This window comes from Bombina bombina, chromosome 7 (assembly GCF_027579735.1).
Source record: "Bombina bombina isolate aBomBom1 chromosome 7, aBomBom1.pri, whole genome shotgun sequence".
NCBI classification, from domain to species: domain Eukaryota; kingdom Metazoa; phylum Chordata; class Amphibia; order Anura; family Bombinatoridae; genus Bombina; species Bombina bombina.
The window spans coordinates 487,877,671-487,905,012 of NC_069505.1; the positions used below are offsets into that span (position 1 = coordinate 487,877,671).

At 41.9% G+C, this 27,342-nt stretch overlaps 1 protein-coding gene across 2 annotated transcripts; it reads right to left on the reverse strand.

Annotated features, from left to right (window-relative positions):
• ALKBH6 (alkB homolog 6) lies at positions 1 to 27,342 on the reverse strand. Of its 2 annotated transcripts, XM_053721613.1 has the most exons (6): positions 27,089 to 27,305; positions 26,569 to 26,637; positions 26,408 to 26,468; positions 20,192 to 20,343; positions 2,538 to 2,654; positions 1 to 2,325 (listed from the first exon to the last, which is right to left on the reverse strand). In XM_053721613.1, the coding sequence occupies exons 1-6, from the start codon at positions 27,137 to 27,139 to the stop codon at positions 2,059 to 2,061; spliced, it is 717 nt and encodes a 238-aa protein (XP_053577588.1). In that variant the 5' UTR covers positions 27,140 to 27,305; the 3' UTR covers positions 1 to 2,058. The 2 variants fall into 2 exon arrangements, with proteins under 2 accessions (XP_053577588.1, XP_053577589.1); XM_053721614.1 differs by lacking the exon at positions 26,569 to 26,637 and having other exon boundaries at positions 27,089 to 27,342.

Here is a 27,342-nt window from a genome sequence, read left to right on the forward strand (position 1 = left end):
TTTCTATTAAAATGGAACGTTAGCAAAAATGCTAAACGTTCTCCGGCATTTTAGGCAAGTTTTTATTTGAAATTCCCAGTAGTGATGGGATTAAATGGTTTACAAATAGTTCCTCTACATTTATTTTATACTTTGAAAATAGCAGTTTTTGCCTGTTAAAGCCACCACCTATACTGAAATAATTTTTATAGAAATGTTATGTAGACAGAAAACAGCAGAAATCAATCCCCAGTGGGAGCAAGCCCATCCCATTTGAAATGGTGTCTCTGCAATATCTTTAAATACAATAAACTCCTATCAGCTGCTTACTACATTATACCTTTAAGAATGTAAATGTTTTATGGCTTATATATACTATGCACGTATATATATTATTATTATTAATATTATCGGTTATTTGTAGAGCGTCAACAGATTCCGCAGCGCTAAATATATATATCTAAAATCCCTTTAATAAAAAACTAGTGAATTGTACATCACTGACTAGACAAGCAGTCTTCCAACAGCTGGTGCACGTAGGCATATTTATATAGATTTATCATTCTTGGGAAAGAAAATGTTCTCAGACAGTAAACCTGTCTGCGTGGGGTGGTTTGTGCAAGACTGTTATCGATAGGAGCATTTACAATGTGAAACCTCTGCCTCATTAGCATATGACAAATGTAGGAAATAATTCTGTTCAGAAAGGAGGGTATAGTTTTTTCCTTGATAGTTGAAACATTGGTTTTATGGCTGTGGAAAATGGAGATCACAAACTGCTTAGTCTTATCAGCAGAGGGCGGTCTTATCAGGGGAGGGCGGCCTTATCAGCGAAGGGCGGTCTTATCAGCAGAGGGCGGTCTTATCAGCAGAGGGCGGTCTTATCAGCGGAGGGCGGGACAAAGGAGTTTGGTCTACATGCGTGACAGCGGAGTCTGATACTGAGGGGACAACTAGCTCTGATTTGGTAGGTGGTCAGATCTCCTAGGTCTTGAGAGGGAAACATTCAGCTGAGTAAGCAAAAATATGGCTGAGAATAGGTTGATGACCAGGAAGGACTATTGTATGATATAAGTAGAACCAGTGTCTAATGCAAATTAGGCTACAAAAAAAAAACACTTGGGTACAGGCAAGTCTTTTATTTTTTCTTTAATGATTCAGATAAAGCACACACATTTAAACAACTTTCTAATGTACTTATATTATCTAATTTGTTTTGTTCTTTTGGCATCCTTTGTTGAAAAGCTTACCGAGGTAGGCTCAGGAACAGTGCTGAACTACTGGGAGCTAACTGGTGATTGGCGGCTGCAAATATATGTCTCATTATTGGCTCACCTGATGTGTTCAGCTACCTCCCAGTAATGCATTGCTGCTCCTTCAACAAAGGAAACCAAGAAAATAAAGCAAAAATTTATAATGGAAGAATATGGGAAAGTTGTTTAAAATGTTATGTTCTATCTAAATCACAAAAAAAATTGTGTTTCATGTCTTTTTCAGGCAGGTAAAATCTCAGAAGGGCAGTAGTTCTCATGTGTGGTGGGCTAATGCGGGCCGGCAGTACAGGACTCATTTTATTTGATATGTAGCATAACAAATATTTCTAAACCTTTGGGTTCATGACAAACTGCCAAACTGTTCAATTAACCTATTGATCCCTCTATTACAGATATTATATCTGTTCTGTTATTGTGAACCTTTGACCATTATTTTATTGTAACTCCGCACACAGTTCTGCTATTTATTGCAGTAGACTTAATCTCCTTGATATTAACCATAGAAACTGTTTCGCAGCTCCCGAGTGAGTGTGGCTAGTATCAGTTCATGCTAAGTGTTAAATAAAAACAAACAAAAACTGCTTCCTTTGAAGATGTAGATGATTCATCATGACAATAGTCATATCGTTAAATGGTCCACGTGTGTATATATATTGCTCTCTACCTTCACAAAACACACCTCTTCAAACGCAAAGTCCACAAGAGGGCACATACTACTCAACTCTGCCCCTTGTGTTGTAGAAGAGTCATATTCTGCCCTACACAAACACAAGCTGCATACTGCAAACACAGTGCACAGAAACTCTCACTTCCTCTTCCCCAGCAGCAATGAGGTCTTCAACACTTTGGGCACATATCTGATGGTGAGTGACACTCGTGTGTCTCTTTGTAATGTGTCGCCAACTTGTGCCGCACACTGATTCAGGTTAACTACTGTCGCCGTTAGCGTGTCGTGGGTAACGGGGCGGATTCCGTGCAAGTGATTTGTGTATAGGTCCTCACGCAGCACGAGGAGGCTCCGTGGTTCCAAGAGGAGGGAAAAGATGTGGCGCTGCTCCTCGGACAATGGTACCTAGGTTAAATGGACATTGTCAAAAACTAGCATGGGGAAAATATAAGCAACATAGCAATAAACAAGAAAAAAACTAAATATAATACCAATACAAATGAATAATACACAACATAACGTAGGCACTGGTAAAATGCCAAGGATGCTGGAAGCCCATAACTAAGTACAACAAGAGTGCCACAATAATCTTCTAAAGTTAAACATTCCCTACTTACCTGTTCTTGGTCTGGCACTGTCTCCTTGCTGAGCGGTAAGTAAAAGTCCAGTAGGATGTGGGATCCCAGGCTAATGGTCGTAACAGTGGGATAGTAGAGTGGGCCATCTTCATGTGGCTGCAGGAAAGACAAAGAAGAATGGCATAAGGAGAACTAAGGACTTAGCATTTCTCACTATTGACAGTTTTAAAGCAGTGTCATTAAAGGGACAGTCTACACCAGAATATTTATTATTTTAAAAGATAGATAATCTCTTTATTACCCATTCCCTAGTTTTGCATAACCAACACGGTTATATTAATATACTTTTTACCTTTATGATTACCTTGTATCTAAGCCTCTGCAAACTACCCCCTTATTTCAGTTCTTTTGACAGACTTGCATTTTAGCCAATCAGTGCTGGCTCCTAGGAACTCTACATGCATGAGCACAGTGTTATCTATATAACACAAATTAACTAACACCCTCTAGTGGTGAAAAAAACTGTCAAAATGCCCTGAGATGAGAGGCGGCATTCAAGGGCTTAGAAATTAGCATATGAACCTCCTAGGTTTAGCTTTCAACTAAGAATACCAAAAGAACAAAGCAAAATGGGGGATAGAAGTAAATTTGAAAATTGTTTAAAATTACATGCCCTATTTGAATAATGAAAGTTTGTTTTGAACTAGACTGTCCCTTTAAGCAGATATTTGAAACATCTTAAAAAGGGGAAATACCTAGCTTGTGGGTTTGACTTTTTACTTGTGCTCAGTCCTTAAATTAGTGTATGATATTTCCAATATATCAAAACCCAATAGTCCATTTAAGAAGATAAGTGTCAATCCCATCAAGACTGGAATTGTAAGCCTTGTTGATACACTTAGCATTGGGGGAGTGATAACAGTCTATACACCCATTTCGCAAGCTTCTAGCTCATTCTAGATTCTACTTATTATATAATAAAATAATATATTTGCATAATAATATAATGGCATCATTAAGACCTAAGGCCCAAACATTGGTATTTGCATGAAGTTGTTTGGTGACTACGTTTTCATCTAATTGGTGGTGCTACTTTCCTTTTAGATTTGTTTTGGAGTGTATGAGGTTATGATAGTTAGCACACTATATAAATATATACAGGTGCTGGAGTTCATCTGGATGTCCTATGCTAGTCTCTCCTAAGTGATCAAATTTAAAGGGACACTAAACCCAAATGATTCAGATAGAGCATGACATTTTAAGCAACTTTCTAATTTACTCCTATTATCAATTTTTCTTTGTTCTCTTGCTATCTTTATTTTAAAAGCAGGAATGTAAATCTTAGCAGCCAGCCCATTTTAGGTTCAGCACCATGGATAGTGCTTGCTTATTGGAGGCTTACATTTACCCACCAATAAGCAAGCATAACCCAGGTTCTTAACCAAAAATGGGCCGGCTACTATGCATCACATTCCTGCTTTTTAAATAAAGATAGCAAGAATACAAAGAAAAATTGAGTATGGGTGTCCACAGAAATATTTTTTTTTAGGGGGATAAAAAACGGGAACATAATATCAGTAACATTTTTACAACAGGAGAGAATCCTTATAAAAAAAATTATGGTTTACTGGTATTAAAAGGCAGACTCAAGTGGGTGATTGGAAATAAGGAGCAACTTTGCAAGGGGGCATCTGCCCACTTATGTTTGTGAGCCTCTCTTAGCTGGCGAACCCATCACTATCCACCCAACCACCAATTCTCAATAGATGCTTATTTTGTAAGAAAACCTAGGAATTTAGAAGTAATGACTTTTTCTCATCCCATTGAAGTATTAACCAAGTTCTCGTGGGTAAACCAGAAAACAACTCTACAATAGGGGGAGGGGAAACATGACCTCCCACAGCTCCTGAGCCTAATCACATCAGAACATTGTTACAAAGATTGGTAAAGCTCGGATTTAATTGCATTGAAAAACTAGTGGTCGCTAATGTAGCCCCAATGATATCTGGCTGAATGTGATCTGGCTCTAGGTTTCCAATCTACTTCTATTATCAAATGACTTTGTTGATTAGATAGCTAGGTAAATAACGTGCACAATTATGGAGAAGTACATGACAGGAAATACTGCTGCCACCTACTGTTCTTGCAAATGTTTAACATTTATAAAACTGCTGTCGTATATTGCTCAAATCACATGCACGTTCTGACAGACTTCTCCTGGCTTCGTTGAGGATGGATGTCCGGTCTTCAAAAACTGTAAGTGGATCTTCAGGGGGTTAGTGTTAGGGTTTTTTTAAGGCTTTATTGGATGGGTTTTATTTTTAGATTAGGGATTGGGCTGAAAAAGAGCTAAATGCCCTTTTAAGGGCAATGCCCATCCAAATGCCCTTTTCAGGGCAATGGGGAGCTTAGGTATTTTAGATAGTATTTTATTTGGGGGGTTTGGTTGTGTGGGTGGTGGGTTTTACTGCTGGGGGGTTGTTTGTATTTTTTTTTTACAGGTAAAAGAGCTAATTTCTTTGGAGCAATGCCCCACAAAAGGCCCTTTTAAGGGTTATTGGCAGTTTAGTTTAGGCTAGGTTTTTTTTTTATTTTTGGGGGGGGGGGGGGGGCTTTTTATTTTGATAGGGCTATTAGATTAGGTGTAATTAGTTTAAATATTTGGTAATTTCTTTTTTATTTTGTGTAATTTAGTTAATTGTATTTAATTGATGTAATTTATTTAATTGTAGTGTAATGTTAGGTGTTAGTGTAAGACAGGTTAGGTTTTATTTTACAGGTAAATTTGTATTTATTTTAGCTAGTAAATAGTTAATAACTATATACTAACTAGTCTACCTAGTTAAAAAAAATACAAACTTACCTGTAAAATAAAAATAAAACCTAAGATAGCTACAATGTAACTATTAGTTATATTGTAGCTAGCTTAGGGTTTATTCAATAGGTAAATATTTAGTTTTAAATAGGAATTATTTAGGTAATAATAGTATTTTTATTTAGATTTATTTTAAATTAAGTTCGTTAGTGTGTGTTAGGGTTATACTTAGGGTTAGGGGTTAATAACTTTAGTATAGTGGCGGCGACATTGGGGGCAGCAGATTAGGGGTTAATAAGTCATGTAGGTGGCGGCGATGTCGGGGGGGGGGGGCAGATTAGGGGTAAATAAGTGTAGGTAGGTGGCGGCAAATTAGGGGTGTTTAGACTTGGGGTTTATGTTAGGGTTTGAGGTGTAAACATAACTTTTCTTTCCCCATACAAATCAATGGGGCTGCGCTACGGAGCTTTACGTTCCTTTATTTGCAGGTGTTAGGCTTTTTTTTAGCCGCTCTCCCCATTGATGTCTATGGGGAAATCGTGCACAAACACGTAAAACCAGCTCAAAGCAGCACTGGTATTTGAGTGCGGTATGGAGCTGAACGCTGCTATATTGCCTGCTAACGCCGGGTTTTTGAAAACCTGTAATAGCAGCGCTATAGAGAGGTGAGCGGTAGAAATAACTTGCAAGTTAGCAGCGAGCCGCTCATAACGCAAAACTTGTAATCTAGCCAAATGTTATTTAAAAATTAGCAAAACTTTACATTGTTACATAAACACTCCCAGATGGGCTATATAAATGGATCATCTACAAAACATTTATGCAAACAAAAATCTAGTGTACACTGTCCCTTTCAGTAAACTTGAAAGTGTTTTAAAATTACATTATCCGTCCAATCTATATTAAGTCTAAATTTAAACTTCCATGATTCTGATAGGGCATGTCATTTTAAACAACTTTCCAATTTACTTTTATCATCAAATTTGCTTTGTTCTTTTTGTATTCTTTGTTAAAAGCTAAACCTAGGTAGGCTCATATGCTAATTTCTACGCCCTTGAAGCCGCCACTTATCTGAATGCACGACAGCTAAATGGCATATACAGATAACTTTGTGCCCATGCCTATGGAGTAATTTAAGAGTCAACACTGATTGGCCAAAATGCAAGTCTTTTAAAAGAACTGAGATAAGGGTTCAGTCTGCAGCGGCTTAGATACAAGGTAATCACAGAGGTAAAAAGTATATTAATATAACCGTGTCGGTTATGCAAAACTAGTGAATTAGTAATAAAGGGATTATCTATTTTATTAAACAATAATATTTTTTGGACTTGACTGTCCCTTTAAGTTTCATTTTGACTTTATTGTAAAGGGAAGAAAAGGTCCCTCTAAACAACTTTTATGTAACTTTTTTTTATAATACAATGTGTTTAACTACTCTTGCTTATATATAAAATAAAAACAGAATAACTGTTACTTTGACAACATGGGATTGATGTAAACATTTCATCTGAATTCTGCCTAATCTAAGTGTATTGTTCTGTTCTATAAAGGCATTGTTTATTCCCAGTACTGATGCACATAATCATTTTATGATTTCATCAGTTGGCAGAATATCACATTGTGCCGTTGGCGCTGCAAATAGAACAATAATCATTTATTTAGGCAAGCTCTGCCAGTTTCAGATTTCACACAAAACCGCGATTATGATTTGAATTAGACACTTTTACATACACGTTTGCACGCATACACAGAGAACCCTCTCATATATATATATTTTTTTTAATAATTATTTTGAAAGAACACATTTTATACAGAAACTTGGAACTCAAAATTAAAGGGACAGTGAACAAGACTTTTTTTTTACTGCAAATGTGCTTTATGTGCACAGTTACTTCGAAAAAATAAATATATACTTTGTTAAAGGGACAGTTTAGTCAAAATTAAACTTTCATGATTCAGATAGGGCATGCAATTTTAAATAACTTTCTAATTTAGTTTTATCATCAAACTTGCTTTGTTCGCTTGGTATTCTTTGTTGAAGGATAAACATAGGTAGGCTCATATGCTAAATTTCTAAGCCATTGAAGGCTGTCTATTGTCTTTTTAAACAATAAAAATTCTGGAGTAGACTGTCCCTTTAATGCTCTGTACTGCTGAAACTTACATTGTTTCCCTAAGAGCATACTGATGTATGTTCAAGAATGTGCACGTGTTGAGCACTATATTTTTAATGGCCAGAAAACATTTCTATAGAACATAAGACAAGTCTAAACTTCTTTAAAACAAACATCTTGCTTGCTGCAATTGTTTTTCAACAGTCAAACTCCACCCAAAACTTGACTCATTTGGAGGAGCCAATCCAAGCTTGAGTCTGCAGACAACAAGGCTTGAGCCTGGGTCTGTTATGATCAGTGTGATACTTAGGCATCAATAAAATTGCGCTGAATGTTTGTACTTATTAATGTAAGATGGCACAGTTTATTTGCTCCTACGTGACTATTATATATTGTGTAAATTTTTGTTACTATGTAATTCAGTACAACATTATAACTAAGGGCTCGATTTAACATTGTCTAACTATATGCACCTTCTTGTTGTTCTCTGTGTTCGTCTGAGTGCGCCTGTCTTAAAGCGCACATGCGGTTAAAATGTATCAAAAAAGCACCAATTTGTTTTCCACATTTAACCTTTTAACGCCGTTATGCCGTTCTATTCCGTCATATTTACACTGGGCTTTAAAGCCGTTATGACGGAATAGAACGTCATATCAAACGGCTGTCCTGAAGCCTTCTGCGCTTCAAGGACTTGATCGCGGTCTGGAGGGCGTTCCTAGGGTTGTAGGGACGCCCCCCAGATGCGATCCAATAATTGAAATCTCGCGATCGTATGCACGATCGCGTAGTTTCAATTTGTCTACATCGGAACAGGTGTTCCGATGTAGACACTTTAACCCTGTCACGAAAGGGTTAAACAAAACGCACAAAAAGATCTGACAGGAGCAATGTAATTTAACCATTTTTGGCGCACCTAGGCAAGCTCAATGCACCTGTTCACATTTTACACACAAATTTAATGAGATTTTAGGCACATTTTAGATTGATTAATAAGAGATTACAACCGTGTGCGCATTCATAGACTCAAAACAAAACTTTGGACCCCTATGTAATTCATTACAGTTGTGTACCTTTTCGGTACCTATTCTAGTCTGTACATTGCTCTTGGATCTGTATGGTTTAGCTTGTAATTATTGATCCTTAGATTATATGAATACAACTTTTTTGCAGATTAGGGTGTCTACAAGTGTGGCAAGTAAACCATATTGTATACAGCTGTAACCATAGTAACGGTGGATTGGTAAGCGTTTGCTCAGGTCTTTGTTTGCAGGATTTCCTAAGATCGCTGAGTAATGGGATGAAACTGTTTGACATGTGGCTGAGCTGTGTTTAGCAGGTCTGGACATACTGATGACCTATGTACACTTACAGGTGTTTGTTGCACACAGGGGATGTGTTAAGTAAAATAATTTAAATGTTTGATTTGCCTGAGGAAGTGGTTAACTGCCCCGAAACGTCACTGCTTTATTATGATTTGCATGGAATAAATATATAAACCACACAAATACATTCTATAATAACCCAATAAAAGGTGGACTTGTATTTCAGAGCTGAAAGGCCGAGAAAGGATCCAGCCACCTAAATTCCGGTGCTCGGACAAAATTCCGACGGACAAAATGCCGAAACACATTCGTCCGTCAGACATATGTCCGATATACACTGCTTCCGACTGCACGCCGAACAGCACAATCACGCAATCACGTAATTGCATAATTGTCATCAGTATAAAAGCGGAAAATTTAAATATATATTGTGGCTACTGAGGTAAAAAAAACAACACAAACACTTAAATAAATAAATTTAAAAAAAACATCAAATTAAAAAAATGGAGTTCATAAAGACGTGTAAAGGAGGAAGAAAAATGTTATATGAAGGTTATGCATACATTGTAGACAAAAAAAAAGAAAATGTCACATATTGGAGATGTGAAAAAAAAGGTTTTTGTGGAGGAAGGCTAAAAACCATTAATGATATAATTGAAAAAGATGCATCAAATCATTCACATCCACCTAATGCAGCAAGAATTTTATCTATGAAAACAATTGAAAAAATAAAAGTTGCTAAAAATTCAGAAGAAGTAACATCAAGCATAATACAAAATTGCACATCTAATTTCCCCCTTGAAGCAGCAGGAGCTCTACCTAAAAAAGAAACTCTTGCCAGAATGGTACGTCGACATCGAACAACACCAAATGGAAACATTTTAAATGATGATTTAAGAAAAACAACCAGAGGAGAAAATTTCATCATGCACGAAAGTGAAAATTTAATCATTCTGTCTACTAAAAAAAATGTAGATCTTCTTTCAAAAAAACAACATTGGCTCTGTGACGGAACATTTGACTCAGCTCCTTTAGGTTTTCAGTTGTATACAATACATGTTTTAATAGAAGATAACCATACCATACCATTAGTATACTGCATATCAAAAAATAAAAATCAGGAAACTTATAATTACATTTTTAGTATTATAAAAGAAAAAAATCCAGATATCAATCCTATATCAATTACAGTAGATTTTGAAAGAGCAGCAATAAATTGCATGACAAATTTTTTACAAAATACAATAATTTATGGATGCTTTTTCCATTTTTCCCAATGAAAAATACAATCTTTGGGCTTAAAAATATGGTATAATAATGAAAAAAATGCTCTGATCATAAAATGCTTAGAAGCATTAGCATTTGTGCCAGTGGAAGATGTAGTTGAAACATTTAATGACTTTGTAAAATCAATAGAAAAACAAAACCGTAACATTTTATCTGAATTTTTAAATTATTTTGAAAAAACCTGGATTGGCGAACTACAAGAAGGTACAAGAAGAAAACCTACTTTCGATATTACGATGTGGAACACTTTTGAAAGAACAAAACTAGGGTTACCTAGAACAAACAACTCTCTAGAAGGATGGCACAGAGCATTTGACCAACGAATGTCTATAACCCACCCAAGCATTTGCAGACTAGTTTCAAAAATAAGAAAAGAACAAGCAGAATGGGAGTTAACAATTGAAAAAATTGATTCTGGAGTTGAACTGAGAAAACCAAAAAAAAAATATGAAATCATAAACAACAGGATAATGAAAGTTTTAGAAAAATACAGTGAATACTCAAGATTAGACTTTTTAAAGGCAATAGCACATAATATATAAGATTTACTTAAATAAATCAAGATACATTCGGCCGAGGGCAGATACGATCCAAAATTTTCTGTTACAATCAGTGACTCGGGCGCCGCAACCGCCTCTGGGAACCTATCCATGGGTCCCTACCCTCACGATGTACTTTTAACACATAATATAATTATTATAATTATATTATATATTATAATTAATATGTTATATATAAGTTGATTTAATTGTCTTTTGTCAGTCCACTATTAAAAATGTTATAAATGTTATATATAAGTTGATTTAATTGTCTTTTGTCAGTCCACTATTAAAAATGTTATAAAACCGTAATTTTTAAGCTTCATTCCCACCCAGCAGCCGGATAAATGTCTTTCGGAATATTGTCCGTCGGACAAATGTCCGTCGGAAAAGCGTCAGTCGGATAACAGTCCGGCCACGTAAATTCCAGGTGCCTTGGGAACTCCAGGGCCTAATTTTAAGGAACTAGTGACTCCCTGGCACCTGGGTTTTTGAGCCCTGGTCTATGAATTTGTTAGATGCCGGGGGGCCTAGGATTTTTAAAAGCTGACTTTGCTTGGGTAGTAAAACTACATATTTTCTTATATGGACAACTGTAAAAAACAGAAACAGAGGCGCCACATGTGTAGATCAATAGATACCAAGATGTAAATCTGGACAAGACACAGGATACTCACAAACGTGAAGGCACTCTCTTGTGCCTGTTAGAGGCAGGCTGGTATTCTAAACAGCAAACCAGCTGGCTGTGTATACGAATCCCCGTCGTGATGTCCTGGAGAGATGGATGTCCTGCAAGGCAGTCCTTGCCTGGATAGTGTCCTAGAGGTTCGAACAAGGGAGAAAGGCTGGACAGCCTTTGGGTTACTTAGAAGAGATTGATGCACACACCAGACTTAGTGAATCATAAAACTAGCATTTATTATTCCTGTATATCTGTATAATAAATGCTAGTTTTATGATTCACTAAGTCTGGTGTGTGCATCAATCTCTTCTAAGTAACCCAAAGGCTGTCCAGCCTTTCTCCCTTGTTCCAACCTCTAGGACACTATCCAGGCAAGGACTGCCTTGCAGGACATCCATCTCTCCAGGACATCACGACGGGGATTCGTATACACAGCCAGCTGGTTTGCTGTTTAGAATACCAGCCTGCCTCTAACAGGCACAAGAGAGTGCCTTCACGTTTGTGAGTATCCTGTGTCTTGTCCAGATTTACATCTTGGTATCTATTGATCTACACATGTGGCGCCTCTGTTTCTGTTTTTTACAGTTGTCCATATAAGAAAATTACATCACTTGTGAAGTGAAGACTGAGAGCTGCCTTCTCCACTTTTCCCTTTCTCAGACGGACTTTATTTGGGACTTTTTATTTGCACCGTTTATATTGGACATCTTCCAGTACAACGTGTGTATTTTTATATATACATTTGCATTTTTATTTTATTATTATTTTTTGATTTATATATCATATTAATTTTCCAATTAAGTTTATATATGATTTTAACAATTTATCTTCTATAGTAATTTTGTACTTTAGTTATGTTTTTATTTACATATGTGTTTATTATTACACATTTACACTAGGGCCACCCACACCACCTGTTAAGTAAGCGCCTCCTATAGGTTATCTGTGACACCCAGTCACAGAGTTTCCAGTTTGTAGTAAACTACATATTTTACTGTTAATTTATGCACAAGAAAATAAAAGCATGCTGTGAAAAGAACATAACAGAAGTCATGTCTGGGATAGCACTAAAGGGACGTTTCTAAAATTTCAACCGAAAACTGACCAGTCATGTTATATATTTGCAAACAAATATACAGATACAGTACACTATCAGTACAGTAAATCATGTCTGACATTTAATAAATCAACCCCATGGTCTGAAAATGTCTGAAGTAATATACAAGATAGCTGCAATTTTGCCAAAGTGACTATAATGTGTGTTTACTTAATTCCTGATTGTAGTCAAACTTCAAAGTGTTGTAAAAGGTAATAACACACAACACACCACTCATACTCTCGTCCAACACACACACACACACACACACACTCCTCCAACACACTCTCCTCCAACACACACACACTCTCCTCCAACACACACACACTCTCCTCCAACACACACACACTCTCCTCCAACACACACCGCACTCCTCCAACACACACCGCACTCCTCCAACACACTCTCCTCCAACACACACACACTCTCCTCCAACACACACACACTCTCCTCCAACACACACACACTCTCCTCCAACACACACCGCACTCCTCCAACACACACCGCACTCCTCCAACACACACACTCTCCTCCAACACACACACTCTCCTCCCACACACACACTCTCCAACACACACCGCACTCCTCCAACACACACCGCACTCCTCCAACACACTCTCCTCCAACACACTCTCCTCCAACACACACACTCTCCTCCAACACACACACTCTCCTCCAACACACACACACTCCTCCAACACACACACACTCCTCCAACACACACACACACTCCTCCAACACACACACACACTCCTCCAACACACACACTCTCCTCCAACACACACACTCTCCTCCAACACACACACTCTCCTCCAACACACACACTCTCCTCCCACACACACACACACTCCTCCAACACACACACACTCCTCCCACACACACACTCCTCCAACACACACACTCCTCCAACACACACACTCTCCTCCAACACACACACTCTCCTCCAACACACACACACTCCTCCAACACACACACACTCCTCCCACACACACACACACTCTCCTCCAACACACACACACTCCTCCCACACACACACACTCCTCCCACACACACACACTCCTCCCACACACACACACTCCTCCCACACACACACACACTCCTCCAACACACACCGCACTCCTCCAACACACTCTCCTCCAACACACACACACACTCCTCCAACACACACCGCACTCCTCCAACACACTCTCCTCCAACACACACACTCTCCTCCAACACACACCGCACTCCTCCAACACACTCTCCTCCAACACACACACACACACTCCTCCAACACACACACTCTCCTCACACACACACACACTCTCCTCCAACACACACACTCCTCCAACACACACACACACTCCTCCAACACACACACACTCCCCTCCAACACACACACACTCTCCTCACACACACACTCCTCTCACACACACACACACTCCTCTCACACACACTCCTCCAACACACACACTCCTCCAACACACACACACTCCTCCAACACACACACTCCTCTCCTCCAACACACACACTCCTCCAACACACACACTCCCCTCCAACACACACACTCTCCTCCAACACACACACTCTCCTCCAACACACACACACTCCCCTCCAACACACACACACTCCTCCAACACACACACTCCTCCAACACACACACTCTCCTCACACACACACACACTCCTCACACACACACTCCTCCAACACACACACACACACTCCTCCAACACACACTCCTCCAACACACACACTCCTCCAACACACACACACACACTCCCCTCCAACACACACACTCCCCTCCAACACACACACTCTCCTCCAACACACACACACAAACACTCCTCCAACACACACACACTCCTCCAACACACACACACTCCTCCAACACACACACACTCCTCCAACACACACACACTCCTCCAACACACACACACTCCTCCAACACACACACACTCCTCCAACACACACACACTCCTCCAACACACACACACTCCTCCAACACACACACACTCCTCCAACACACACACACTCCTCCAACACACACACACTCCTCCCACACACACACACTCCTCCCACACACACACACACTCCTCCCACACACACCGCACTCCTCCAACACACTCTCCTCCAACACACACACACACTCCTCCAACACACACACTCTCCTCCAACACACACACTCTCCTCCAACACACACCGCACTCCTCCAACACACACCGCACTCCTCCAACACACACCGCACTCCTCCAACACACACACACACACTCCTCCAACACACACACTCTCCTCACACACACACACACTCTCCTCCAACACACACACTCCTCCAACACACACACTCCTCCAACACACACACTCCTCCAACACACACACACACACACTCCTCCAACACACACTCCTCCAACACACTCTCCTCCAACACACTCTCCTCCAACACACTCTCCTCCAACACACTCTCCTCCAACACACTCTCCTCCAACACACTCTCCTCCAACACACTCTCCTCCAACACACTCTCCTCCAACACACTCTCCTCCAACACACACACACTCCCCTCCAACACACACACACTCCCCTCCAACACACACACTCTCCTCACACACACACTCCTCTCACACACACACTCCTCCAACACACACACTCCTCCAACACACACACTCCTCCAACACACACACTCCTCCAACACACACACACACACTCCCCTCCAACACACACACTCTCCTCCAACACACACACACTCCCCTCCAACACACACACACTCCTCCAACACACACACACTCCTCCAACACACACACACTCCTCCAACACACACACACTCCTCACACACACACTCCTCCAACACACACTCCTCCAACACACACACACTCCTCCAACACACACACACTCCTCCAACACACACACACTCCTCCAACACACACACTCCTCCAACACACACACTCCTCCAACACACACACTCCTCCAACACACACACACACACTCCCCTCCAACACACACACTCTCCTCCAACACACACACACTCCCCTCCAACACACACACACTCCTCCAACACACACACACTCCTCCAACACACACACACTCCTCCAACACACACACACTCCTCACACACACACTCCTCCAACACACACTCCTCCAACACACACACACTCCTCCAACACACACACACTCCTCCAACACACACACACTCCTCCAACACACACACACTCCTCCAACACACACACACTCCTCCAACACACACACTCCTCCAACACACACACACACACTCCCCTCCAACACACACACTCTCCTCCAACACACACACACTCCCCTCCAACACACACACACTCCTCCAACACACACTCCTCTCACACACACACTCCTCCAACACACACACTCCTCCAACACACACACTCCTCCAACACACACACTCCTCCAACACACACACACACACTCCCCTCCAACACACACACTCCCCTCCAACACACACACTCTCCTCCAACACACACACACTCTCCTCCAACACACACACTCTCCTCCAACACACACACACTCCTCCAACACACACACACTCCTCCAACACACACACACACACTCCTCCAACACACACACACACACTCCTCCAACACACACACACACACTCCTCCAACACACACACACACACTCCTCCAACACACACACACACTCCTCCAACACACACACACACTCCTCCAACACACACACACACTCCTCCAACACACACACACACACTCCTCCAACACACACACACACTCCTCCAACACACACACACACTCCTCCAACACACACACACACTCCTCCAACACACACACACACTCCTCCAACACACACACTCCTCCAACACACACACTCCTCCAACACACACACACACCCCTCCAACACACACACTCCTCCAACACACACCATACAGCACACACTCTCCTCCAACACACACACACTCCTCCAACACACACACACACACTCCTCCAACACCCACACACTCCTCCAACACCCACACACTCCTCCAACACCCACACACTCCTCCAACACACACTCCTCCAACACACACTCCTCCAACACACACTCCTCCAACACACACACACGCTCCTCCAACACACACACACACACACACACACACACTCCTCCAACACACACACACGCTCCTCCAACACACACACTCCTCCAACACACTCCTCCAACACACACACACACCTCCAACACACACACACACACTCCTCCAACACACACACTCTCCTCTAACACACACACTCTCCTCTAACACACACACACACTCCTCCAACACACACACACACACACTCCTCCAACACACACACACTCCTCCAACACACACCATACAGCACACACTCTCCTCCAACACACACACACTCCTCCAACACACACACACACACTCCTCCAACACCCACACACTCCTCCAACACCCACACACTCCTCCAACACACACACACACACACTCCTCCAACACACACTCCTCCAACACACACTCCTCCAACACACACACACGCTCCTCCAACACACACACACACACACACACTCCTCCAACACACACACACGCTCCTCCAACACACACACACACACACTCCTCCAACACACACACACACTCCTCCAACACACACACACACACTCCTCCAACACACACACACTCCTCCAACACACACACTCTCCTCTAACACACTCTCCTCCTACACACACACACTCCTCCAACACACACACACTCCTCCAACACACACCATACAGCACACACTCTCCTCCAACACACCGCACACACACTCCTCCAACACACACCATACAGCACACACACTCCTCCAACACACACCATACAGCAACACACACACACTCCTCCAACACACACACTCCTCCAACACACACACACACACTCCTCCAACACGCACCGCACCCACTCTCCTCCAACACACACCACACCCACTCTCCTCCAACACACCGCACACACTCTCCTCCAACACACACCGCACCGCACCCACTCTCCTCCAACACACACCACACCCACTCTCCTCCAACACACACCATATAGCACACACTCTCCTCCAACACACCACACCCACTCTCCTCCAACACACACCGCATCCACTCTCCTCCAACACACACCATATAGCACACACTCTCCTCCAACACACCGCACACACTCTCCTCCAACACACCCACTCTCCTCCAACACACACCGCACCCACTCTCCTCCAACACACACCGCACCGCACACACTCTCCTCCAACACACACCGCACACACTCTCCTCCAACACACCGCACCCACTCTCCTCCAACACACACCGCACCGACTCTCCTCCAACACACACCGCACCGACTCTCCTCCAACACACACCGCACCGACTCTCCTCCAACACACACCGCACCGACTCTCCTCCAACACACACCGCACCGACTCTCCTCCAACACACAACACCCACTCTCCTCCAACACACAACACCCACTCTCCTCCAACACACAACACCCACTCTCCTCCAACACACCCACTCTACTCCAACACACACCGCACCCCCTCTCCTCCAACACACACCGCACCGCCTCTCCTCCAACACACACCGCACCGCCTCTCTTCCAACACACACTCTCCTCCAACACACACCACACACACTCTCCTCCAACACACACACTCTCCTCCAACACACACCACACACACTCTCCTCCAACACACACACTCTCCTCCAACACACACCGCACCGCCTCTCCTCCAACACACACCGCACTGCACACACTCTCCTCCAACACACACCACACACACTCTCCTACAACACACACCACACACACTCTCCTACAACACACACCGCACCCACTCTCCTACAACACACAGACTCTCCTAAAACACAACACACAGACAAGTCACAACCCAGGAAACATGGAGTAAAGACCCAGTAATGGGTTCTGACCCATGGTTTGAAGAACCCTGAACTAGAGTGCAGAAAGACTGAGGTACAGTCAGGGGACGTGGGATGTTTTCCCATAGGAGATGCCTTGGATGTGCAAGTGTACCGCAGATTTTATGCTCACAGATAGTTCAACTCCTTCTCCACTAATCAAGTAAAATAAATTAAGCCACAATAAGGCAGCTACAAGCTGGGCAAAGTGAAGGCTAGCCTCTCTGAGTAAGCTTTACAATTGTCTGTGGTTTATGTGCCATCTGTGAATTCAATAACTTTACCAATAAATTAAGATTTGCACAGTGACACACCTAAAACTTACAGACACAATCATTAGATCCCACATCTTAAACTGGTGGATTATTCAGTAATACCGATACCTTCAGCATGTTTTTGCGGAGAGAACAGCCTTTAAATAGGTCTGAGTGTAAATCACAGCTGGAAACCATGATAAATTGATGGCACACAAAGCAAGAAGCCTCAGTATAATCTCATTACCTTGTCTTCATTTTTGAGATTTAATAAACCTAGATACATGTCTTCTATTCACTAAAAATGTAGACACCTCTCCAGCCAGAAAAGAAAAAGCGCTAAATACATTTTTAAATAATTTTTTCCATAGCCACTAGATGGCAGGCAAGTGCAATAAAGATTTCTGTTATGGAATATGGCACATTATTTCTTTCTATCCTATATAATAAAAGGCCAGGTATGTTTGTCCGAAGCGGTCATGCACAGTAAACATACCTGGCCGTTTTTGAGGATCAGACAGCAGAGAGGGTGGGCGGCAGCGGGCGTGATCGACAGGAGCGGGTATGGCTGGGCGGGCGTGACCGCAGGTCTACAGAGAATGGCACGTGTACACAGGCTTTAGGACTAGTTTATTTATAAAAAGCTTAAACAAGGTTTTGTCTTTTTCAGAACTATCCTCTCTCTTGTTGAGTCACTTCAACTCTAGTCAAAGCTTCATGCATGATATCTATGATATTGTATAATACTTATTTAAATGGGCATTCGCTCATCAAAAGTGCACTCTCTCGAACCAGCAAAGCAGTGATGTCATAAATTTAAAAAGTGACCTTAAAAGGACATTAAACCCCAAAAAATTATTTCACGATTCAGATAGAAAATACAATTTTAAACAACATTCCAATTTACTTCTTATCTAATTTAGTTCATTCTTTAGATATCTTTTGTTAAAGAAATAACAGTGCCCATGGGTAAACCAATCACATGAGGCATCTATGTGCAGCCACCAATCAGAAGCTACTGAGCCTATCTAGATATGCTGTTCAGGAAAGAATATCAAGATAATGAAGCAAATTAGATAATAGAAGTAAATTAGAAAGTTGTTTAAAATCACATGCTCTTTCTGAATCATGAATGTCTTATGACTTTACTGTATTTTATGTATTTTGCAGAAAAGGCAATAACTGTGCATAATGTGCAGCTGTCGGAGAGGGTGCCGCCAATGAATTAACAAGATACCTTGCAAGTAACTGCGAGATTTCAATACTAAAAAAAACCCACATGCTCAGGCCTTCGGATTAAAGGGACATAACGTACAATTTTATACAACTTTCCAATTTACGTCTATTATTTAATTTGCTTTCTTCTCTTGTTATCCTTTGTTGAAGAAGGGTTTATCTAGGTAAGCTCAGGAGCAGCAAAGAACCTAGGTTCTAGCTGCTGATTGGTGGTTGCATATATATACCCTGATTGTCATTGGCTCACCCAGGTGTTAAGTTAGAAACCAGTAGCGCATTGCTGCTCCTTCAATAAATGATACCAAGAGAATGAAGCAAATTTGATAATAGAAGTAAACGTTGGAAGGTTTTGTTCTACCTAAATCATTAAAGAAACATTTTGGGTTTCATGTCCCGATAAGCAGTATCTGATATGAAACCCACCACACAATCCCTTTACATTTACTTGTGTTTAATATTCTGCTCCCTTTAAGTCCATATACTCACCATGATCCCCTCCCCAGGTCGGTATTCATTCACCAGCACATGGTTAGCAGAGTGGTCCCCAAACACCCCCAGTGAGGAAACCTTTTCTGTGTATGTCTGCAGCCAGAGAGGCAGATTCTCCAGAACCATCCCCCGTGGGTGCGGGAGACCCCCTGAGACAAGGGAGAGATGGGAGACTGAGAAGTGGGAGATACTGGGAGCTATCTGAATTCATCTAGTGAGCCAATGACAAGAGGCACATGCAGTGTACTCCCCAGGACTTACTTAGTGCGTACACTACCTGGCTAAAATGTAAGCAAGTATTAAAAGGGACAGCTTACCCTAAAAAGTTTCTCCCCTTTAATTTGTTCTCAATGTTCAATTTTACCTGCTGAAGTGTATTAAATTGTTTACAAACCGCTCATTTGCCTTTATATCAGCATTTGAAAGAGCTGATTTTGTCCGTGGTATCCCTACCTATACCAAACGTTTCTATGCTTAAAAGGGAATGTCTTGTCAAAAATTAAACGTTTATGATTCAAATAGGGCATGCAATTTTAAACAACTTTCCAATTTACTTTTATAATCAAATCTGCTTTGTTCTCTTGATATTCTTTGTTGAAAGCTAAACCTAGATAGGCTCATTTGCCAATTTCTAAGCCCTTGAAGGCTGCCTTTTAATTAATTGCATTTTGACATTTTTCACAGCTAGAGGGTGTTAGTTCATGTGTGCCACATAAATAATATTGTGCTCACCACCATGGAGATATTTATGTGTCAGCACTGATTGGCTACAATACAAGTCTGTAAAAAGAACTGAGATAAGGGGATAGTCTACAGAGGCTTAGATACAAGGTAGTCACAGAGGTAAAAAGTATATTAATATAACTGTGTTAGTTACGCAAAACTGGGGAATGGGTAATAAAGGGATTATCTATCTTTTTAAACAATAAACATTCTGGAGTAGACTGTCCCTTTAAACAAGGCTTTGTCTTTTTCAGAACTATCCTCTCTTGCTGAACCATTTTAACTCTAGTCAAAGCTACGTGCATGATATCTATGATATGCTATAACATTTAAATGGGCATTCACTCATCTAAAGTGCACTCTCTTGCTCCTGCACATATACACACACACACATATATATATACATAGATAGATATACACACACATATTATATATACATGATGTGCAGTCACTAGAGGCAGGTGAGGCAGAGCTTCACCTCTTATATGGGCAAAAATATATTTTTTTTATTGGCTATAAAAAAAAAAAAAAAAAAAGTTGCAATTTTTTTCCCCAGCATTTTTTTTTTCACAGCTACATGTTGTGCAATGGAGAGGCACAAGCTGGTCTGCCCACCATTACACAACATGCTGCGCCACCTACTGGATGAAAGTGGTTAAGATCATTGCATGGCACATAACTGCTTATTTGAGGCAGTCCTGTTTGGGCTGACCCAATCCAGTGAGAGGCATTAGTCAGGGGAACTTAGGGTTGGGGCTGGATGTTAACCCTTTAAGGACACAGCTTTCAGTTTGCTCAATTGTTTTACGACGGAAAAAAACAACTCATTTATTGTGTTGCTGTCCTGTGAAGCTGCCAGCTTTGCTAAAGTGAAAAAGAGAGTTCTGTACTTCCCCTCCAAGTGCAGTGGAATGTTCCACTGTCACTTCCTTACAGATCAGTAAGAGATGCAGTCAATGAGCAGTGTTTTAGCCCCATTTTTATTGTAGTAAGTGCTGCAACCTTAGATTTTGCTGAAAGGGATTCTGTTAGTGAAAATAATAATTTAATGAATGTGGTTTAGTGTTTTTGTTTTTTTTACTCTTTTACAGCAGTTTAAGGATCGTTTTTGTATTTTGTTTACTTAAAATTTACGCCCAGCAGCTTGCCTCTGTACTTCACACTAATTTATAGTCTCACTTTCTGAACTCTCTGTAGCTCTGCTGTTTTATTACTTAAAAATGCAGTGGTCCCCCCCCCCCTTGTGTGTCTCTCTCTATCCATCTCTCTCCTTATGTGTTGTTCTCCCCCATGGTCTCTTTCTCTCTCTGTCTCTCTTCCTCCCCCTCAGACTCTCTCATCCCTTATGTGTCTCTCTAACCCTCTGTGTGTGATTGTGTCTCTCTTTCTTTCTCTAACCCTCTGTGTGTGATTGTGTCTCTCTCTCTCTCTCTCTCTAACCCTCTGTGTGTGATTGTGTCTCTTTCTCTCTCTCTAACCCTCTGTATGATTGTGTCTCTCTCTAACCCTCTGTGTGTGATTCTGTCTCTCTCTCTCTCTAACCCTCTGTGAATGTGTCTCTCTTTCTCTCTCTCTAACCCTCTGTGTGTGATTGTGTCTCTCTCTCTTTCTCTGACCCTCGGTGTGCGATTGTGTGTCTCTCTCTCTCTCTAACCCTCTGTGTGTGATTGTCTCTCTCTAACCCTCTGTGTATGATTGTGTCTCTCTTTCTCTCTCTCTAACCCTCTGTGTGTGATTGTGTCTCTTTCTCTGACCCTCTGTGTGCAATTGTGTCTCTCTCTCTTTCTCTAACCCTCTGTGTGCAATTGTGTCTCTCTCTCTCTTTCTCTAACCCTCTGTGTGTGATTGTGTCTCTCTCGCTAACCCTGTGTGTGATTGTGTCTCTCTCTCTCTCTAACCCTCTGTGTGTGATTGTCTCTCTCTCTAACCCTCTGTGTGTGATTGTGTCTCTCTCTCTCGCTAACCCTGTGTGTGATTGTGTCTCTCTCTCTCTCTCTCTAACCCTCTGTGTATGATTGTGTCTCTCTCTCTCTCTAACCCTCTGTGTATGATTGTGTCTCTCTCTCTAACCCTCTGTGTATGATTGTGTCTCTCTCTCTAACCCTCTGTGTGTGATTGTCTCTCTCTCTCTCTCTAACCCTCTGTGTGTGATTGTGTCTCTCTCTCTCGCTAACCCTGTGTGTGATTGTGTCTCTCTCTCTCTCTCTAACCCTCTGTGTATGATTGTGTCTCTCTCTCTCTCTAACCCTCTGTGTGTGATTGTGTCTCTCTCTCTCTCTAACCCTCTGTGTGTGATTGTGTCTCTCTCTCTCGCTAACCCTGTGTGTGATTGTGTCTCTCTCTCTCTCTCTAACCCTCTGTGTGTGATTGTCTCTCTCTCTAACCCTCTGTGTGTGATTGTGTCTCTCTCTCTCTCTCTAACCCTCTGTGTATGATTGTGTCTCTCTCTCTCTAACCCTCTGTGTATGATTGTGTCTCTCTCTCTCTAACCCTCTGTGTGTGATTGTGTCTCTCTCTCTCTAACCCTCTGTGTATGATTGTGTCTCTCTCTCTCTAACCCTCTGTGTATGATTGTGTCTCTCTCTAACCCTCTGCGTATGATTGTGTCTCTCTCTCTCTCTCTAACCCTCTGTGTATGATTGTGTCTCTCTCTCTCTCTCTAACCCTCTGTGTATGATTGTGTCTCTCTCTCTCTAACCCTCTGTGTGTGATTGTGTCTCTCTCTCTCTCTAACCCTCTGTGTGTGATTGTGTCTCTCTCTCTCTCTAACCCTCTGTGTGTGATTGTGTCTCTCTCTCTCTAACCCTCTGTGTGTGATTGTGTCTCTCTCTCTCTAACCCTCTGTGTATGATTGTGTCTCTCTCTCTCTAACCCTCTGTGTATGATTGTGTCTCTCTCTCTCTAACCCTCTGTGTATGATTGTGTCTCTCTCTCTCTAACCCTCTGTGTATGATTGTGTCTCTCTCTCTCTAACCCTCTGTGTGTGATTGTGTCTCTCTCTAACCCTCTGTGTATGATTGTGTCTCTCTCTAACCCTCTGTGTATGATTGTGTCTCTCTCTCTCTCTAACCCTCTGCGTGTGATTGTGTCTCTCTCTAACCCTCTGTGTGTGATTGTGTCTCTCTCTCTGTAACCCTCTGTGTATGATTGTGTCTCTCTCTCTGTAACCCTCTGTGTATGATTGTGTCTCTCTCTCTAACCCTCTGCGTGTGATTGTGTCTCTCTCTCTAACCCTCTGTGTGTGATTGTGTCTCTCTCTAACCCTCTGTGTATGATTGTGTCTCTCTCTCTCTCTAACCCTCTGCGTGTGATTGTGTCTCTCTGTAACCCTCTGTGTGTGATTGTGTTTCTCTCTCTGTAACCCTCTGTGTGTGATTGTGTTTCTCTCTCTAACCCTCTGTGTGTAATTGTGTCTCTCTCTCTCTCTCTTTCTCTCTAACCCTCTGTGTCTCTCCCCCCCCCCCCCCCCCCGAGTGCTTTTCTGTGTTTCTGTCTTCCTTTATTTATTTAATGAATGAATTGGTAGTGCCATCTGATGGTGTGACTTTATTTATAGGGGTGGGGTCAAGCGCCCCACCATCTTTAAATTTCACCAGCCGCCACTGGATCAAGACATTTTTATATTGACTGAATAATGAAGGAATCTAATGCTGCAAATTATGCTTATAAAGTAAAAAGTATGTTTTAAACATACATTTTAATGGGCCTGGATTTCTAGATCTCATAATCAGCATTTTGTTATCTGGCAAGAGTTTCTGTTACAATCCTTAAGACTTAAATCGGATGTTTACTAAGTTGACCAGTTTTCCAAGACACCATTTAAAGGGACATGAAACCCATATGTTTTCTTTCATGATTTAGAAAGAGCATGCAATTTTAAATAACTTTCCAATTTACATCTAATATCTAATTTTCTTCATTCTTTTGATATCCTTTGTTGAAAATCATATCTTAATATGCTCAGTAGCTGCTGATTGATGGCTGCACATAGATACCTCATGCGATTGGCTCACCCATGTGCATTGCTATTTCTTCAACAAAGGATATCTAAAGAATGAAGGTGTATCCTAGCCACTGCCTCACCAGCCTCTGACGTCACTGATATACATATATACACACACTCACCTGCCACTTTATTAGGTACACCTGTTCAATTGTTTGGTAACACAAATTGCTAATCAGCCAATCACATGAAAGCAACTTAATGTATTTAGGCATCTAGACGTGGTGAAGACGACTTGCTGAAGTTCAAACCGAGCATCAGAATGGGGAATAAAGGGGATTTAAGTGACTTTGAACGTGGCATGGTTGTTGGTGCAAGACGGGCTGGTCTGAGCATTTAAAAAACTGCTGATCTACTGGGATTTTCACACACAACCATCTCTAGGGTATACAGAGAATGGTCTGAAAAAGAGAAAATATCCAGTGAGCAGCGGTTGTGTGGATAAAAATGCCTTGTTGGTGTCAGAAGAGAATGGGCAGACTGATTTGAGATGATAGAACGGCAACAGTAACTCAAATAACCACTCGTTACCACCAAGGTATGCAGAATACCATTTCAGAACATACAACACGTTAAACCTTGAAGCAGAAGGGCTACAGCAGCAGAAGACCACTCCTGTCAGCTAAGAACAGGAAACTGAGGCTACAATTCGCACAGGCTCACCAAAATTGTACAATAGAAGATTGGAAAAACGTTGCCTGGTCTGATGAGTCTCGATTTCAGCTGCAACATTCAGATGGTAGGGTCAGAATTTAGCGTAAACAACATAAAAGCATGGATCCATCCTTCCTTGTATCAACCGTTCATGCTGGTGGTGGGGGTGTAATGGTGTGGGGGATATTTTCTTGGCACACATTGGGCCCCTTAGTACCAATTGAGCATTGTTTAAATGCCACGTCCTAACTGAGTATTGTTGCTGACTATGTCCATCCCTTTATGACTACAGTTTACCCATCTTCTGATGGCTACTTCCAGCAGGATAATGCACCATGTCACAAAGCTCAAATCATCTCAAACTGGTTTCTTGAACATGACAATGAGTTCACTGTACTCCAATGGCCTCCACAGTCACCAGATCTCAATCCATTAGAGAACCTTTGGGATGTGGTGGAATGGGAGATTTGCGTCATAGATATGCAGCAACTGTGTGATGCTATCATGTCAATATGGACCAAAATCTCTGAGGAATGTTTCCAACACCTTGTTGAATCTATGCCACAAAGAATTAAGGCAGTTCTGAAGGCAAAATGGGGTCCAACCCGGTACTAGCAAGGTGTACCTAATAAAGTGGCTGGTGAGTGTATATAAGGAGAGATGGACCAGATCGGATCTCTGATACTGTGACATGATTGCAGAAAGAAATAAGAAAGGGAAAGTAAGTGATGTGAAATGTTGGGGAGCAAGGGGTTTCAATTACTGAGGATGACAATAAAGAGAAGTATCTTATGGACAACTGGGTCACCAAAGAAGACCCAACTCACACTCACCCCAGTTCTGTAGTTTCCTCCCGGAGAGCTGCGTCCACTTTGGCTTGGGAGAGTTATATACCTGAGGGGTGTAGAGAGAACAGTGAGTGTGAACAAACAGTTTGTCACCCTGAAGGTGGAATTATCTGCATATGTGCACCACTCTCCATCATATGTCCTACCTGGCGCAGCAGATATTCCTCCTCACGCGCACTGATGTAGTTTGGTATGTAATATGCAGCCCGGGGAGCCTAATGGTTGATAGAGAGGTGAGTGCGACATGAGTGGAGTGTGCAACATCCAGGCTCTTATGACTTGCTTCATGCAAAATACCAGATCCACCTGTAGCCCCACTCCTCCCAATAAACCATCTGCACTCATCCCCTCCCAACATCCCACCGGCACCCATCCCCCCTCCTCCCAACATCCCACCTGCACTCATCCCCAATCCCACCTGCACTCATTTCCCCCCTCCTCACAACATCCCACCTGCACTCATTCCCCCTCCAGATCACACCTGCACTTAACCCTTCACAAATTATGTGTTTCACCCTTCTTATCACATAAAATGTTATATCTGTACTTACCCCTCACCTGCTTATTACGCCTACACCAGAACTTACCCACCTACCCAGATCACATCAGCACTTAAACCCTCACCAGATCTGACCCACATTTCCCCGGTATACGGTGTCAGCTGACCTGCTGTACCAGGAAGGGTTCCAACTCAAAGTAGCTGTTGTTTTCCTGCATTATAGCAATTCAGTTAACAAGCAGAGCATTATGGGTGAGTTTTCAGGTACTTCTCCCAGAAGCCTCTGCGGCACCTGCTGATAGTTACATGTGCAATCCTGGAATATTGATCTTCCGCTTTCACAGTGTCCGAGAGTGAAACGAGAGGAAACCAATCAATGGAAGGGGCGGATAGAAACTTGACAATGATAAGTCAGTTATGT

Coding starts and splice junctions, on each gene's coding strand:
- ALKBH6 (XM_053721613.1), bottom strand. CDS start 27,139: ATGCAGGAAAACAACAGCTACTTTGAGTTGGAACCCTTCCTGGTACAG. Junction 26,638..27,088: donor AACCCTTCCTGGTACAGCAG/GTCAGCTGACAC, acceptor ATCAACCATTAG/GCTCCCCGGGCTGCATATTA. Junction 2,326..2,537: donor CAGTGCCAGACCAAGAACAG/GTAAGTAGGGAA, acceptor CATTTAACCTAG/GTACCATTGTCCGAGGAGCA.